This window comes from Musca domestica, unplaced genomic scaffold, assembly GCF_030504385.1.
Source record: "Musca domestica strain aabys unplaced genomic scaffold, Musca_domestica.polishedcontigs.V.1.1 24, whole genome shotgun sequence".
Lineage (NCBI taxonomy): Eukaryota > Metazoa > Arthropoda > Insecta > Diptera > Muscidae > Musca > Musca domestica.
In genome coordinates, this window is record NW_026712272.1 from 10143504 (window position 1) to 10157661 (window position 14158).

At 39.5% G+C, this 14158-nt stretch overlaps 1 protein-coding gene across 1 annotated transcript; it reads right to left on the reverse strand.

Moving 5' to 3' along the window:
• Positions 1-1948: 1948 nt before the first annotated feature.
• Positions 1949-14037, reverse strand: LOC101893037 (TATA-binding protein-associated factor 172). The gene is made up of 11 exons (XM_005188013.3): positions 13405-14037; positions 10153-10293; positions 9156-10087; positions 8902-9095; positions 8293-8837; positions 7287-8228; positions 6147-6636; positions 5437-6072; positions 3895-5369; positions 2810-3050; positions 1949-2729 (listed from the first exon to the last, which is right to left on the reverse strand). Exons 2-11 carry the CDS (start codon positions 10161-10163, stop codon positions 2274-2276), a joined length of 5922 nt encoding a protein of 1973 aa, XP_005188070.1. The 5' UTR covers positions 10164-10293; positions 13405-14037; the 3' UTR covers positions 1949-2273.
• Positions 14038-14158: the final 121 nt, after the last annotated feature.

The following is a 14158-nucleotide window of genomic DNA, read 5'->3' on the forward strand; positions in this document are numbered from 1 at the left end:
TGGTATCTTTTGGTGCCAACCTTGCTTTCCAAAATACTCCCGACACAATAGTCCAATGGGTTGGTATCCGGAGATTTTTTTGGCCATTGATCGCTGGAAATGAAGCGAAGAACCTCATTTTGTAACCATTTTTAGGGTGGCGCGTGCTGAGTGCATTGGTGCTGAGTCCTGTTGGAATGTCGAAAGTCTCAAGGCTTTAATACACCCTCCAGAATGTTTTCGCCATAATATTTGCATTTATTCTGATGCCACGGTCGATTAATACGAGCGGAGAGCTACCATCGGCTGTTATGGCGGCCCACACCATCACTATGGCCGGCACAACAATGTACGTCTTTAATTGCACAGCCAAACCTGCCCAACTCACTCCAGAAGATCTCTGGCTACAGCCCATTAAAGTAGACGAATTTCTAATCCTGGAGCTGGAACCAGATTAGCAGAACGCAAAACACTTGCATATACTACTGCTACAACAACAAAAACCATGGCTGGCGCTATTTTCGGGTGGCCAACCGAAAGTGCACATTTTCAGCTGACCTCTTTGGCAAAGAAACACTGCTGGTCAACGAATGTTTTCTCATCGGAGAGAAAAAACCAAAATCGGCAGTTTACCACTTTCGGCCAAGCGAAGCAACTCTTTAACTCCGCCCAGACACGCTGGTCTAGAGAGAGAGGTTCAGAGGTATAACAGAGAGGGCCTCAAGATCAACAGGCTTATCAAGCGGGACTCAGTAGTATTCACTCTAATGCGGTCTCAGGAGCCATTGAAGGATATAGAGAGACTACTGTACTAGGAGACCTTCTCCCTCCCGTCGCAGCTGAAGAACGAGAGCTGCCCCCGAAAAAAACCGAGTAGTTTTGGCTCAATTACGATCCGGATGGTGCAGCCACCTAAATTCCTACTGGGACCGGATTAACAGAGATGTGCAGAACATCTGCCCAGCTTGTGGCACAGGTCCACATGACACGCGGCACTTATTTCGCTGCTGTCCAGCCAAGCCTACTCACCCAACTCCAGTCTCGTTATGGACACAACCCATACAGGTTGCATCCTTTTTGAGACTGTACTTAGAGGCAGAACCAGATTGAATGGAGTCAGAAAAAAATGGAAACCGAACGAACACAGATGTATGAACTGCTACAACAATAACAACAATCATGGCTGGCGCTTGAGTTTCGTGTGGCCAACCGAAGGTGCACATTTTCAGCTGACCTCTTTGGCAAGTAAACACGATCATTTTGTTTGTTTACAACCGGCTGGACAACGAATGTTATCTCATCGGAGAGAGAGAGAGAGAAAACCAAATTCGGCAGTTCACCACTTTCGGCCAAGCGAAGCAACTCCTTTGCTCTTTTGAGTCTATTTTCTTTCTTCTGCGTTGTAAGTTCTTGCACTTTTTGGAATTCCAATGGCTTTACCCCGCGCTCATTTTTCAATATTTGCCGAATGGAATATTGCGATATGTTCAGCTCAGGAGCCATTTTTCGGTCACTGCGACGCAGGTGGTTTGATCAAATTGCTTCTTTACTTTTCGAACCATTTCTGCTGATGTTGCTGTTTTCCGTCTTCCGTCCACTTCCTTGACGTCGGGCTACGCTACCAGTATCACGGTAACGAGCGATGGTACGAGACACAAAAGATTTATTCATATTTAAATGCTGGATTGCTCTAACGATAGCCACTTGTGGTTTTCCAGCCAAATATGAAGAAATCACATCTCTATCACGCTTGAATTCCATCACGAATAAGTTTTTTTCTGGAAAATTCCCACCCAAATGCTTTTGTACGCTTGTCAACAATACAATGAGCTGTTACTGGAATAATTTTAACAGCTATCGGACGAGTGGCGTAGAAATGACAGCAGTCTGAAGTTAGATGCAGTCCTTTCATCTCACCCTGTATGTTCATGGAAAATTAAAAATAAGAAAAAAATACTCGTGGCGGCAATTACACATAACTGAAATTTCTTTATTTGGCTGATATAGAGCATTTAGAATAAAGCATTTCATAAATATAATTCTTGAGTATAAGTCTAAAAATGTTTTTTTTTTGTTTGCCTTAAAAATATAAATTTTCATAAAAATTATTTTACAATAAAAAAAAGTCAACTGGTGAAAAAACAAAATATAAAAAGAGAAACGACTTGAAGAGTTCATCAAAAATTTAAAAAAAAAAAGAAAATAGAAAATAAAACGGGAGACAATAAAAAATGTCACCCAAATCAAAAATAAAAAAACAACTACACATTTATCATGCGGCGGATGGATGCACATTATTTCTTTAGGGCCTGTACAAAATTCGTAACATCATATTCCTCATCGTATTGCTGTTCCGACCACAATTCGGGCAAATTTTCAATGATGGCATTCATCGACAACTGACCCGAACCCGATGACGAGAGCGCTGTTTGTTTTTCACCACCACCACCACTCTCCTTGTTGCGTTCATTCAAATTGAACAAATCGAATATTTGTCCAGTGCCCATGGTGTCGAGGCTGGCATTTTCCGAACTAACCACAGTATTGGCAGTGAGTAGCTTAAACTTTTGCAAGCACATGATTTTCTCTTCCAATGATTTGCGTGTTATCAAACGATACACATTGACCACTTTCTTTTGACCAATGCGATGGGCACGATCCATGGCCTGCAGATCTTTCATGGGATTCCAATCGTGTTCGACAAAAATGACAGTATCGGCGCCGGTTAGATTGAGACCCAAACCACCAACCTATGGAAGAAAATGTAAAAGAAAAAAAGAAAATTGTTCATAAAGCTCCATTCGAAGGTAAAGGAAAATGGAAACCTCACCTGTGTAGTCAGCAGCAGAACATCTATACTGGGATCCGTATTGAAATTGTGCACAATATCCTGTCTCAGCGAAGCCTGCACACTGCCATCCAAACGTAAATAGGTAACGCTGGGTAAATGTTTCTTCAACAGATCCTTTTCGACAATGTCCAACATGGCTTTTAGCTGACAAAAGATCAATGCACGATGCTGGGACACGGACTCGGTTTGGACCCCAATGCCACAATCCAGCAAAAGTTGCCTGAAAAAGAGAAAAGAAATCAAATCAATTAAAGACAATACCAAAAGATAGACTTTACAGATCTACAGCGGCGTTATCAAAATTATTAAAAAAAAAATAATTTTTTTTATGAAACATGTGCAGGACATCTATACCTAAAAATCGTCTGATGATATTCTATAGTCCTTCCACATGTTGGAGGTCTTCGAAATATTGAATTTCTGTTTAAGGTTTCAAATATATAGACAATCTGCTGAAGGTCTTTAATGCGACTATTTAGAAATCTTATATCTTAAAAGATCAGCTGAAGGTATCAAATCTATAGCAGGTCATCCATGCCAAAAGACCTTCTGATTATCTTGTGTAAGTCCTTTCACATGCCTTACATTTAAGACTTTTTTGAGACTAAATATGGACGATATGCTAAAGGTATCAAATATATAGAAAAAGTGCTGGAGGTCTTCAATACGAAGATAATGTTTCTCAGAGGTCTTATAAACTTAAAAGATCTTTTGAAGGTATGAAATATATAGAAGGTCTGCCAGGTTTCTTTAATCATAACTCAAAGCTTGGGGTATACATCTGTCGGCAATGTCGACGGGTACTATTCTACTTGTTGTAATACAAAAAATGTTCTTAACCTCTTCTCTATCCAAGATCTTCTTGAGGCCTTTTATACAAAAAATGCTCCTGGAAGTCTTCCATACACACATCATCTCCCGGTCTTCCTCTACTCCAACAAGTCCCCCTGACTTCTCACACACTCGAGACTTTCTGGAGATCTTCCACACAAAAACTCTCTCTTTATGTTTTCTTCAACTGATAAAAAAAAATCTTTCCCTCAAAAAAAAAAAAAAATACTCACTTCAATGCCGGCAATTTGGCCGAATGTTCAATATCGTTCAAGGAACTCTGCTGCATTTGCAACTCCTGTGTGATGCGCATATACTCGGGATGCTTTGGTGACAAGACTAGTTTAGGGTGGTTGCACACATTTTGCAAATAGCGCAAAGCATGGAATATGTGAGTTTTTGCATTGAAATCACCTCCATTTTCGAGACAGTCTTTTATTTCGGCATTCAAATGGACTCGACTAAAGTCTTCGTAGAGTCGCTCTTGCAATGGACTCAATTCGCAGAGTAAATCTTGTGTTATCTTTGGTGGCAGATCCTTGAGGACATCCTCTTTGACGCGACGCAACAAGAATGGCAATACCTGACGATGTAATGCCTCCATGGCCAGTACACCCGCCTCTTGTTCCTTCGGTGAGCTTTTGGCATCGCGTGATGTAAAGATGGGCCGAGAGTAGCGGGCAATAAATTGTTTTTCGGTACCCAAAAAGCCCGGCATTAAGAAATCAAACAGCGACCACAATTCCAAGACATTGTTTTGTATGGGTGTACCGGAGAGGATCAAACGATGATTGGCCTTAAGCATTTTAATGGCTTTGGAACTTTTTGTTTTGCCATTTTTAATAATGTGACCCTCATCGAGGACACAATAGTTCCAATGGACACTGCTGAAGAAATCAATGTCTTTGCGTATGGTGTCATAGGAGGCCACAACCAAATTACACTTGGTGCCAATGAAGCAGCGTAACTTTTCGCGACATACCGGCAAACCAACATAGTGTAGGGGTACCAAAATCTTGGGATCCTTTAAGAATTTATCCACTTCATATACCCAATGTCCCGTTAGGGTGGGAGGACAAATTACCAAACTAGGCAGAGGGCTGGCTTTGTCCACCAAACGTTGATAGTGATCTCCGGCCAGTATACATATGGTTTGTAAAGTCTTTCCAAGACCCATGTCATCGCACAGAATGCCATGTAAATTGTATTTATTCAAAAACCAAAGCCAATTGATGCCAGCCTGTTGATATGAACGCAACTCCACACTAATGGGTACAGGGACCTTGTAGTCGGGTATTGTTTTGGGAGAGAAAAGGTAGTCCAAAAATTCACGATCTCTGGTTTTTCGGGCCTGTAAATCGGCCGATTTGATTTCATGTTTGATGCCATTACCCTGCTGTCCGCCCACAGTATCCAAGGGCATTAGCTGTATGAGAGTGGCAAAACAGTGGGTAGACAAAAGACGTACACTCTCGTCAACATCACTCATGGCACCCAATAGGGGTACGACCAACAGCACAATATAGGGCACAATTTTAATTTGCAATTTTTCCACCACACGTTCAATGGTCTCAATGGCCCCCTGACGTTCAATGGGATTCTCTACTTTGGGTAAGAGAATCATAATATGATTGACCACAAAATCCATTACACGGCATGGATCCAGAGAGGCCAATGTGGCCACACAACGGGCAGACATGTGGCGGACCTGTAACAAAAAAAAAAAATTTTAAATTATTTCCAAATAAAAAATCAAGGTCTCCTGGCTAACTTACCGCCTTTAGAGGATGACCAATAAGACTACCCAATGCTGGCAGTAATTCAAAAAATCTATCATGCAAATCGCTGTGAACATGCGGTGCAGCTACCTCCAGTAATTGCAGGGCGGTCATTACATCATTTGTCTGACCCACATCAATTACCAGATTCTTTAATAATTCCATTTTCGGAAAGGCTGTCATGAATTGCTGGATCTTGTTAAATATCAATTGCTCAAATATGGGCAACTTTTGCATGAGTTTATTGCCAAAATGCTGGCACAGCTTTACAATGGCACATGCCGAGCCAATGCGTTGTATACGATTCCGCTTCAATTCCAAATCATTGACATAATGACGAGCAGTAACAGCGTCGGCGGCTGCAGCAGCTGCGGCTGCAATTGTTTCACTTAGCGGTGGTCTACCGGGACCTCTGGAAGTGCTAGCTGTACCACCACCACCAGTTATCGATGATGTTCCACCACCACCAGATGAATTGTTTGACGAGGAGGAGTTGGAAACTTTACCACCTGCCGGTGTCGAGGAAGAATTCTGCTGTAAACTCAGTGTCAAAATGCCATAATAAACACAGGATTCACATTCGGCAGCTGAGTTGTGTACGGGAGTTTGATATAAGGTTGCTGGGGCTTGGACCTAAAAAAACAAAAACAAAAAAAATTAGTTGTTGTTGGAAACCATTGGAAATTTTTCTTTCAGCCGAAACTTACAATTTTCGGCGTAAAATCAGCATCACTTTTCAGCAGAGCCGATAGATTGGTTAGCAATTTATTGTTGGGACTAGGTTCACGATCACAAACTTGATCCATAAATGTGACAAGAAATTCACATGACAATTCCTGTAGCAGTTGGCTTTCTTCACGTTTTATCGATTCCATGAGTGGCTTGACGACTGGATTCAATTTATCTGGCAGGCATTTCAAATAGACAATGGCACCAGCCAACGCTGCCTGAGTACTAATATTATAGTTAGACTGTTCTGTGGAGGTTTGCTGATATGAAGATTGTAGTCCTTTGCGACGTTCTTCCAACATTTCGAGAATTTTATTTTTCAATGCATATTTACGCAAATCAGCCGAAAGGGAAAAGGCAACTGCTTCAATCTGATCTAAAGTTAGAATTTTTGCCTGACCAAAATCATTAATGGGAATTTTATATTGTTTAAGGGTGGCAATAAAATCCTGAGTCTCCTGGTGCAGTCTGGAAGAGAAATAAAAAAGAATGGAAATTTTAATTAAAACGATCCTAGAAAATAGGGAGATGTAGGGACCTTCAAATGCATAAAAGAATGGAAATTTTAAATAAAACGATCCTAGAAAAAGGGACCTTCAATGCATGCAAGACTTCGTGTATGTTTAGGAGGCTTTCAGAAGGTCTCTTACGTCTCGAATATTTGTTAAAGGCAAGACATTTAGACGGGCTCTAAAGTACCTTCAACAAAATGTCTTCAATTGTATGGCCAAAGAAGGGTTTCTCCCTTTTGCTCTTAGTCAAGAATTCTTCTATAAATATAACATATTCTACAGAACTTCTATATGCAGTATATCTTCAGGAGGTCTCCGATGCATAAGACTCCCATCTAGATGTCTTCCACACGTATAATATCCTCTGAAGGCATTCTAAACATAGAATACCCTCTGGAGATGGCCTTTCTAGAGATCTCCAATAGACAGATTACCGCCTGGATGTCTTTCTATAGAACATACAAATGGTCTCTCATGTTTAGACACGCTTTAAAGGAAATTCTCTGTTACATTTCCAGAACGCTCCAAAGGGCCTCTAATCCACTGAAACCCTTCTACAACTCTTCCATCCCCAGACCCATATCAAAACCTAATTAAATGTCTTACCTTGTAAATGCCACGGCCACCTCATCATAATACACCGATTCCATGACACACTGACGCAGCTTCTCTTGCAACTTTAGCGGACCAGGACATACACTGGGATCACTTTTGGCCCAAAATGCTATAATTAGGCCGCACACTAAACGCTGTACAGCCGAACGAGAATTCAAATGACCTAATAAAACTTTGGCATAACAGTCCATAGGACTTTCAGTCTCTGGAGTATAGATGACACCGGGTGCCGGTTGTACCAAATAATGTGACAGAGAGCCAAGGACACGGGCGGCCGTAATACGGGCTCTGATATAGTTCTTTTCACGTACCTCAATGGGTGTCGATTCGGAGCCGCCCAAATATAATTTCTGATTACACAGGGGATTGGAACCACCCAAATCATCGGCCAATTTACACTGGCGTCTGCGGTGTGTTGGTGTTGCCGTGGCTGCATTATTAGCATCTGCGCCGGGTGTCACAGCATGTATAAGTATTGAGGGATCAAATGCCAAACGTGGTGGCTGCATGGCCAAACATATCCACGATGAAACATAGGGACAGGCAGCATGCAGCAGTGCACCCAAATCAGCATTTGCAATTAAATTTAACCAAACCAATTTGGCCATATCCTGAACTTCAACCAGAGGTTCGACTAGAATACGTTGAAATAGATGACGCAAGGCATCTTGTAAGAGTTTCCAATTCCAATCAATGACACCGAAATTAAGTCTAAGACTTTTCGAGTCAAAACTGAAATTCGAGGATGTTAAATCTGTTGAGGACTGTAAAACGGTTGCGGTTGCTTCCTTGGTTTCCGCTGACTTTACCAAGGGACAATGAGTGTTTTTAGTCAAAGTTTGTAGGGTAACGAGTGTGGATTTGCGTACAGAACTACTGCTGTGTGATAGGAATGGCCATAAGCGAGGTATCAATGTTGACATTGGTTCCATTCTGTAAATAAAAAGGGGGCAATTAAAAATCATTTCCTTGTTATAGGTTATAACAAAACACTCACTGTATCCATGCGGAGGCATTTGGAAGACAAAGTATGGCAGCTAATAGACCCATAAAACTATTACTAGCCGAGGTCAATTCATCCTGATCGAGCAAAAGATCCCACAGCATCTTAACTATGGACGATACCTGGGTGGCATTTAAAAGTTTTGGCAGCCATGTAGCAACGGGTATCAGTGTCGAGGCAGCCACCGCCCCAACATCATCAACACTATCGAACAATCCCAAGAGGATATCATTTATGGTTTGTGGCAAATAAATTTGCAACAAATCCTCCCGGACCACAAACACATATTTCATACCCAAAAGACCACCATGACGTACTTCCCATTCACTTTGTTTGAGTAGGGTGCGTAAGATGTAGACAATTTCTTGAACTTTATTCGATTCCATCTCCTTGACAATGGTACCCAAAACTTGGGCACAGGTTTCGCGAACTGGTGCCACCACCTGATCGGATATAAAATCACCAAAGCGATCTAAACACAATACGCAAAGTAAACGCAAGGCAGCATCTTCCAGCCATAAATTGTGATAGTGTTGCATCTGTTGGAAAGGGAATAGTATTTTTAATTATTTTATAAAAATACATTTTTTATGAAACACTAACCTCTTCTCGGGTCATGTTCAAGCTTTTCCCTGCTCCAGAGGCTTGTTTATTAATCAGTTCTCTCAAGGCTGTGGCTGCACCATGACGTACCTCCCATTTGGCATTGAAAAGATCCACATAAAGCCTGGCACAGAAATTCTCCAAGGGCCAGTTTACCGCATCCACCCAATTGCCGGTAAGATCGGGGACAGGATCTGTAAAAAATTACATATTTTTAATAAAAATTTCTCTTTTACTCTTTTTTTACTCCCTACCATTTAAACTGTAAAATATATCCTGTCTCTCGCCTGTTTTCAATTTTTTCTTCTCCGGTTCTTCCGAAGAACCATTTGATGTAGAGGCGGCAGCTCCAACTGACGCTGCTGCTGCTGACACCACACTGCCTGCAGTTGTTAGGGCCGCAGCATTTTGTCTGGCCTTACGTTTGGCCCTATTTATTTCGCGACAACTCAATTGTTGGCCATTGGATGGCACTAAATTTGCATTGGGTTTTATATTGAGTATGTGTTCAACTGGAACCTTTTCTTCGTTGACATTATAATTACTACCCGATCTGATCATATCTTCATCGGATATTAAATCCGTTAAATTTACACCCAATTTTGAGGCTTGAGTCAAGCCCAGTTTTTCATTTAGCAAAGCCCTTTGGCGGCTCAATCGTTCGGCAGCATTATCGCCGCCGGCTCCCTGGCTATCGCTTTTTGCATCATCATTAAAATCAAATTCTATACCCTCGGAACCAATTAGGCGGGCACCTTTCTTGAGGACTTGTTCCAAATTGAATTCAGCAAATGATAAATAGCGTTCCTTGTAGTAATCACTGTTGGCTGAATTTGAAGTTATTGTTGTAGCCGATGATGAGGCATTCGATTGGCAGCTGTTCTCTTCGTCGGCGGTCGTTGACTCTTCCTTTTTGATTTCTTTCTTAATGGCCAACGATGATGATGATGATGATGCATATAGTTCCGGTTTCCATTCGGGTACATTGCTAAGTATGGCCTCAACAGCTTGGGCAGCTGCTATACGTGTCTCCCATGAGGTGCTATACAAATAGCCAATTAAACGATTCAGCAGAGTGTGTAATTCTTGTGGATACAACTTTTGTATTTCACCAATCTGTTTGGCGGCAGCTCTACGTGTTACGGCCGATGAACCAGACTCCAATAAAATAAAAAGTCGATCAAGTCTAAAAATAGAAAGCAAGGTTATTGGTTATATTTAAACAGTTGTTATGGTTATAGGTCAACAAACCTTGATGTCATTGCTATTTGTTTTGCTATGGGTTGTACGACACAAGACCAAGACACCCAAGACAGTAGTCAGAAGGAGGTAAATACCAAGTTGTTGGACAATTCCACACAGATCGCAAATGATCCTTGGTAGAGGAGAAACCTGAAAGAAAAAGAAAAATGGAACATATATTCAAATTTTACTGGAAGACATACATTCTAAATGGGATAAAACACATGAAACATTAATTTTTCTCTCTCTCTCTCTGATGCGGCACTGGTAATTTCTCAGTTGTCAATAATGAGAAAACAAGTGCAACGGCACGATTTTTAGTTTTGTTTGCAGCCGCCATTTTACCAGTTGGCGGTTGGTGATCTGTGAAATGCAGAATCTCATAATTAAAATTGGACATTCTGAATACATATCACATCAGATAAAACATTTGTATTTTATATTCAAATAATCACTCTGTTTTATCATTGGAAATGTCTCAAATATAACCAATGAGAAAACAAATGCATCGGCACGCTTTTTATTTTTGTTTGCAAAAAATGCATTTTTTTCTGTCATTGTACCCCATTTTGGTGTCTCTGTGACATTCGGAATAAACATCAAAGCCAATGAAACATATATATGTTATATATTATGTAATATCTTCCTCGATGAGGCATTAAAAAGTTCTCAAGCGTCCCCAATTAAAAACATAAATGCAATGGCGCGCTTTTAATTTTTGTTTGCAAAAAAATGCAATTGGCAAATTTGCCCATTTTGCCGATTGGGGGGTTGGCTACTCTGAAACATTGAGGATAAAATTCAAATCGGATGATTTCTTCCTCTGATGCGGCACTGGTAATTTCTCAATTATCATCAATGATAAAATAAATGCGACAAAACAAAACGCTTTTTATTTTTGTTTATTGGCATTTTCCCCACTTTGCGGTTGGGGTAGGCGTCATTGTGGTATTCAGAATACATAAATATTTCTTTGATCTGGCAACGCTTATTTAATTGTACAACGGTCCTTCATTCCTCATCCCGTTTAAAAGCAAATACAAAAATATCACATTGTGGTGTAGGGAATAGAAAGAATTGCAAATTTAATTGGCAATTATCATCAACATTGTTCCCCTTACCCAACACGAATACAATCCACAATTAATTGTAAGGATGGAAGAGAAGTCAAACACCTCTGCTTGAACAACACCCTGTAATCACTTTATGAATCCCACTACCAAGAACGATAAAATATACCCAAAATTACCTAAAAACAAACTTAGCAAAGATACGCACTGACTTGGCGGGCCACATTTTTTCAATACCAATCATATTTATATTACTAATGTTTGTTATTTGTTTTGTTTTCAACAATATTACAAACCAAACAGAGTCTATTTAAAACTAAAATTACCTCATCGTGTTTCAAATATTATTTTTTGTTGAAATAGTATTGAATCAAATTCCAATGTGGTCGAGTAAGTAATGGCATTTAAAAAAACTGTATGGAAATAATATAGCCATCATCATTAGTTGTTTTTAATTCCTCAGACATCACGTATGTACTGTACACACATGCCATATTGCTGGTGGTGGTGATGGTGGCTACGACGACGACGATGATGATGGTGCGTACACACAACAGAACCCCCATGCCATTTATCAGAAACATGGACACAAATCATAATCGTAATCATAATCATCTGCCAGCTAGCCACCATAAATATATGGAAAAATTCAATCCACGACGACAAATGTTCCTACAACAACTGGCACTCACTCGCCAGCAAACACTAACCAACCAATCCAGCTAGCAAGCTGCTAGCCAGCTAGCTTGCTAACCACTAATAAACTTGGTGTTATCAGTAAAAGAAAATGCATGTGGCCTCAAAACGATGCAAATTATTATGGATGATTGTGTGTGGGGATGTGGATTGGATTGGGGGAGCTAACATCCGATGAATGTGTTGAACACACAAACATACACACACACACCAGTTCTATTCTGATAAGACTTATTCTAAATAAAGCTTATCAGTGTGGCTTATATATTTATTATATATTTTTTAATATATTTTTATAATTATATATTTTTTTAGTAATAAACAAATGTAGAGAAAGGGAAATCCCGGAACACATGAGATGACTTAAACATAAGGGTAATGGGTAACCTGAAAAAGGATATTCTGGTTATCTATAAATAATTAAAATTATGTGCTGAAACTAGAGGCGATACACATGTTATTAAATAACATAAAAACTTATTGGAAATGAATCGATTGCAAATTGGATCAGCAATGAACCAGATGAACATCGAGAAGAATTTCGGAATCCGGAGATTTCATACCTATGAGGGCGGATATATAATTGATGCTAACAGGTCAATTGTGGTTGAATAATTCACGAATATTGACGTAAATGGATATTATTGACATTTAACCTCAAGAATTAAGAATATTGGAGCTAAATTAAACAAAATGTCCTCATGGCAGGACCTAACGAAAATAATAATAAATAATATAAATAAAAATAATTATGTTATTTAAATATTATTTAAATATTTACATGTACATAGCGGTGGTATCATCCACAGCGTCTCTTGTTTCCCTGGTGCCCAAATTACATGCACATAATTCTTCCATGTCTTCAGGAATGGCAATATTTATACATAAAGTCCTCAAAACAATGGCTTGCAACACCTGGAGAATTTACCGGTCCGTCCACTTTCCACAGAGAACGTTCAAAAGCGCAATGCTGAATGATTATTTATAATATTCTTAAATAATCTGTTTATCTGACGTAGCGTTATTGAGATAATTAATTTCTTCTCAACTGTCACCAATGAGAGAGAAAGAGAAAATAAACACAACGGTACGCTATTTAATTTGGTATGCAAAAATTGCCGGTTGATATTCAGCATTCATACACAGTTTCTTTGATCTGGCAATGCTTATTATTTTTGCCTTCCTCTAAATCCCTCATTCGTGGCAAAACTAATTCTTTCTAAACAAACAAATTTTCGGCGTCCTCGATTCCCACACCTTCGTACAAGCGTTGCAATTTTTCAGTACTAAATTCATACATTTTTTAAATGATAAAACCAGTACAAGCGAAATGTAAGAATGGTCCCGGTCCGAAAATAAATAGGAGTTTTTTAGCGAAGCTTCATCTCCCTCGCATCAAAGCGTATTATTTTATGGAAGCCGTCAAATAAACAATTGTCAATAAAATAAAACACGATATTCAAATTTTATTATCCATTGATTCTTTGATATTTACCTCTTATTCTCTTTTAGAACTTCTTCTGTGGCACGCCAAAACACTCTGTCAATAAGAGCAGCGCTGCTCTCTGCCCAAGTGTGCGAGAGAGACACACGAAATGTATGTACAAAGAATGCAACTGTTAATAGATTTTTTTCTTATGTGTACTTTTACTTTTTTCAGCCACTTTGCTAGCACTTATTATATCAATTTTTTTCTCCAAGAAAAATAATTTCTTTATTTCGTTGGACTTGTATTTGTTTCCACAAGAAACGTTTGTTCAATTTACTGCCACACTTTTTGGTATAAAACACCGACAATATCTATTTGTGTATGCTCCGCATGAATATTTTTCCTTTTTTCTTGCTTCCCTTCTTTCTGCCAACGAATAGATTTTTTCCGCATCACTTTACATTTTTGCGTGTAATTTTAGAGGCTACAGCCATAATTATTTCATCGTGTATGATATTACTTTGCCTTGGCACTTCACAATGGTCACACACAATTTTCTATTGGATTTATTTCAATTTCACATAAGGTTTTGCCCGATTTAATACACTTCGAATAATTTTCTTAATTATTTTAGAATTTTCAAAATTTTCAGGGAAAGCCATCTCGCTGTTCTTCCAAATTTATACTGACAGGCAAATCCATGAGTGTCGTTCATTTTAAGGCCCCAAAGAGAGTACAGCGGCCGTTATACAACATTGTCATAAACGGCGGCGGCGGCCGTCGCTTCGGTCTATAGAAATAATTCTCATAGACTTTTCGT

Excerpts from the sequence above, each read along its gene's own strand:
- LOC101893037 (XM_005188013.3), bottom strand. Across the intron at positions 6,637-7,286 it reads GTGGCCGTGGCATTTACAAG|ACTGCACCAGGAGACTCAGG; the intron begins GTAAGACATTTA and ends TTTCTCTTCCAG. Across the intron at positions 2,730-2,809 it reads TTCTGCTGCTGACTACACAG|GTTGGTGGTTTGGGTCTCAA; the intron begins GTGAGGTTTCCA and ends TTTCTTCCATAG.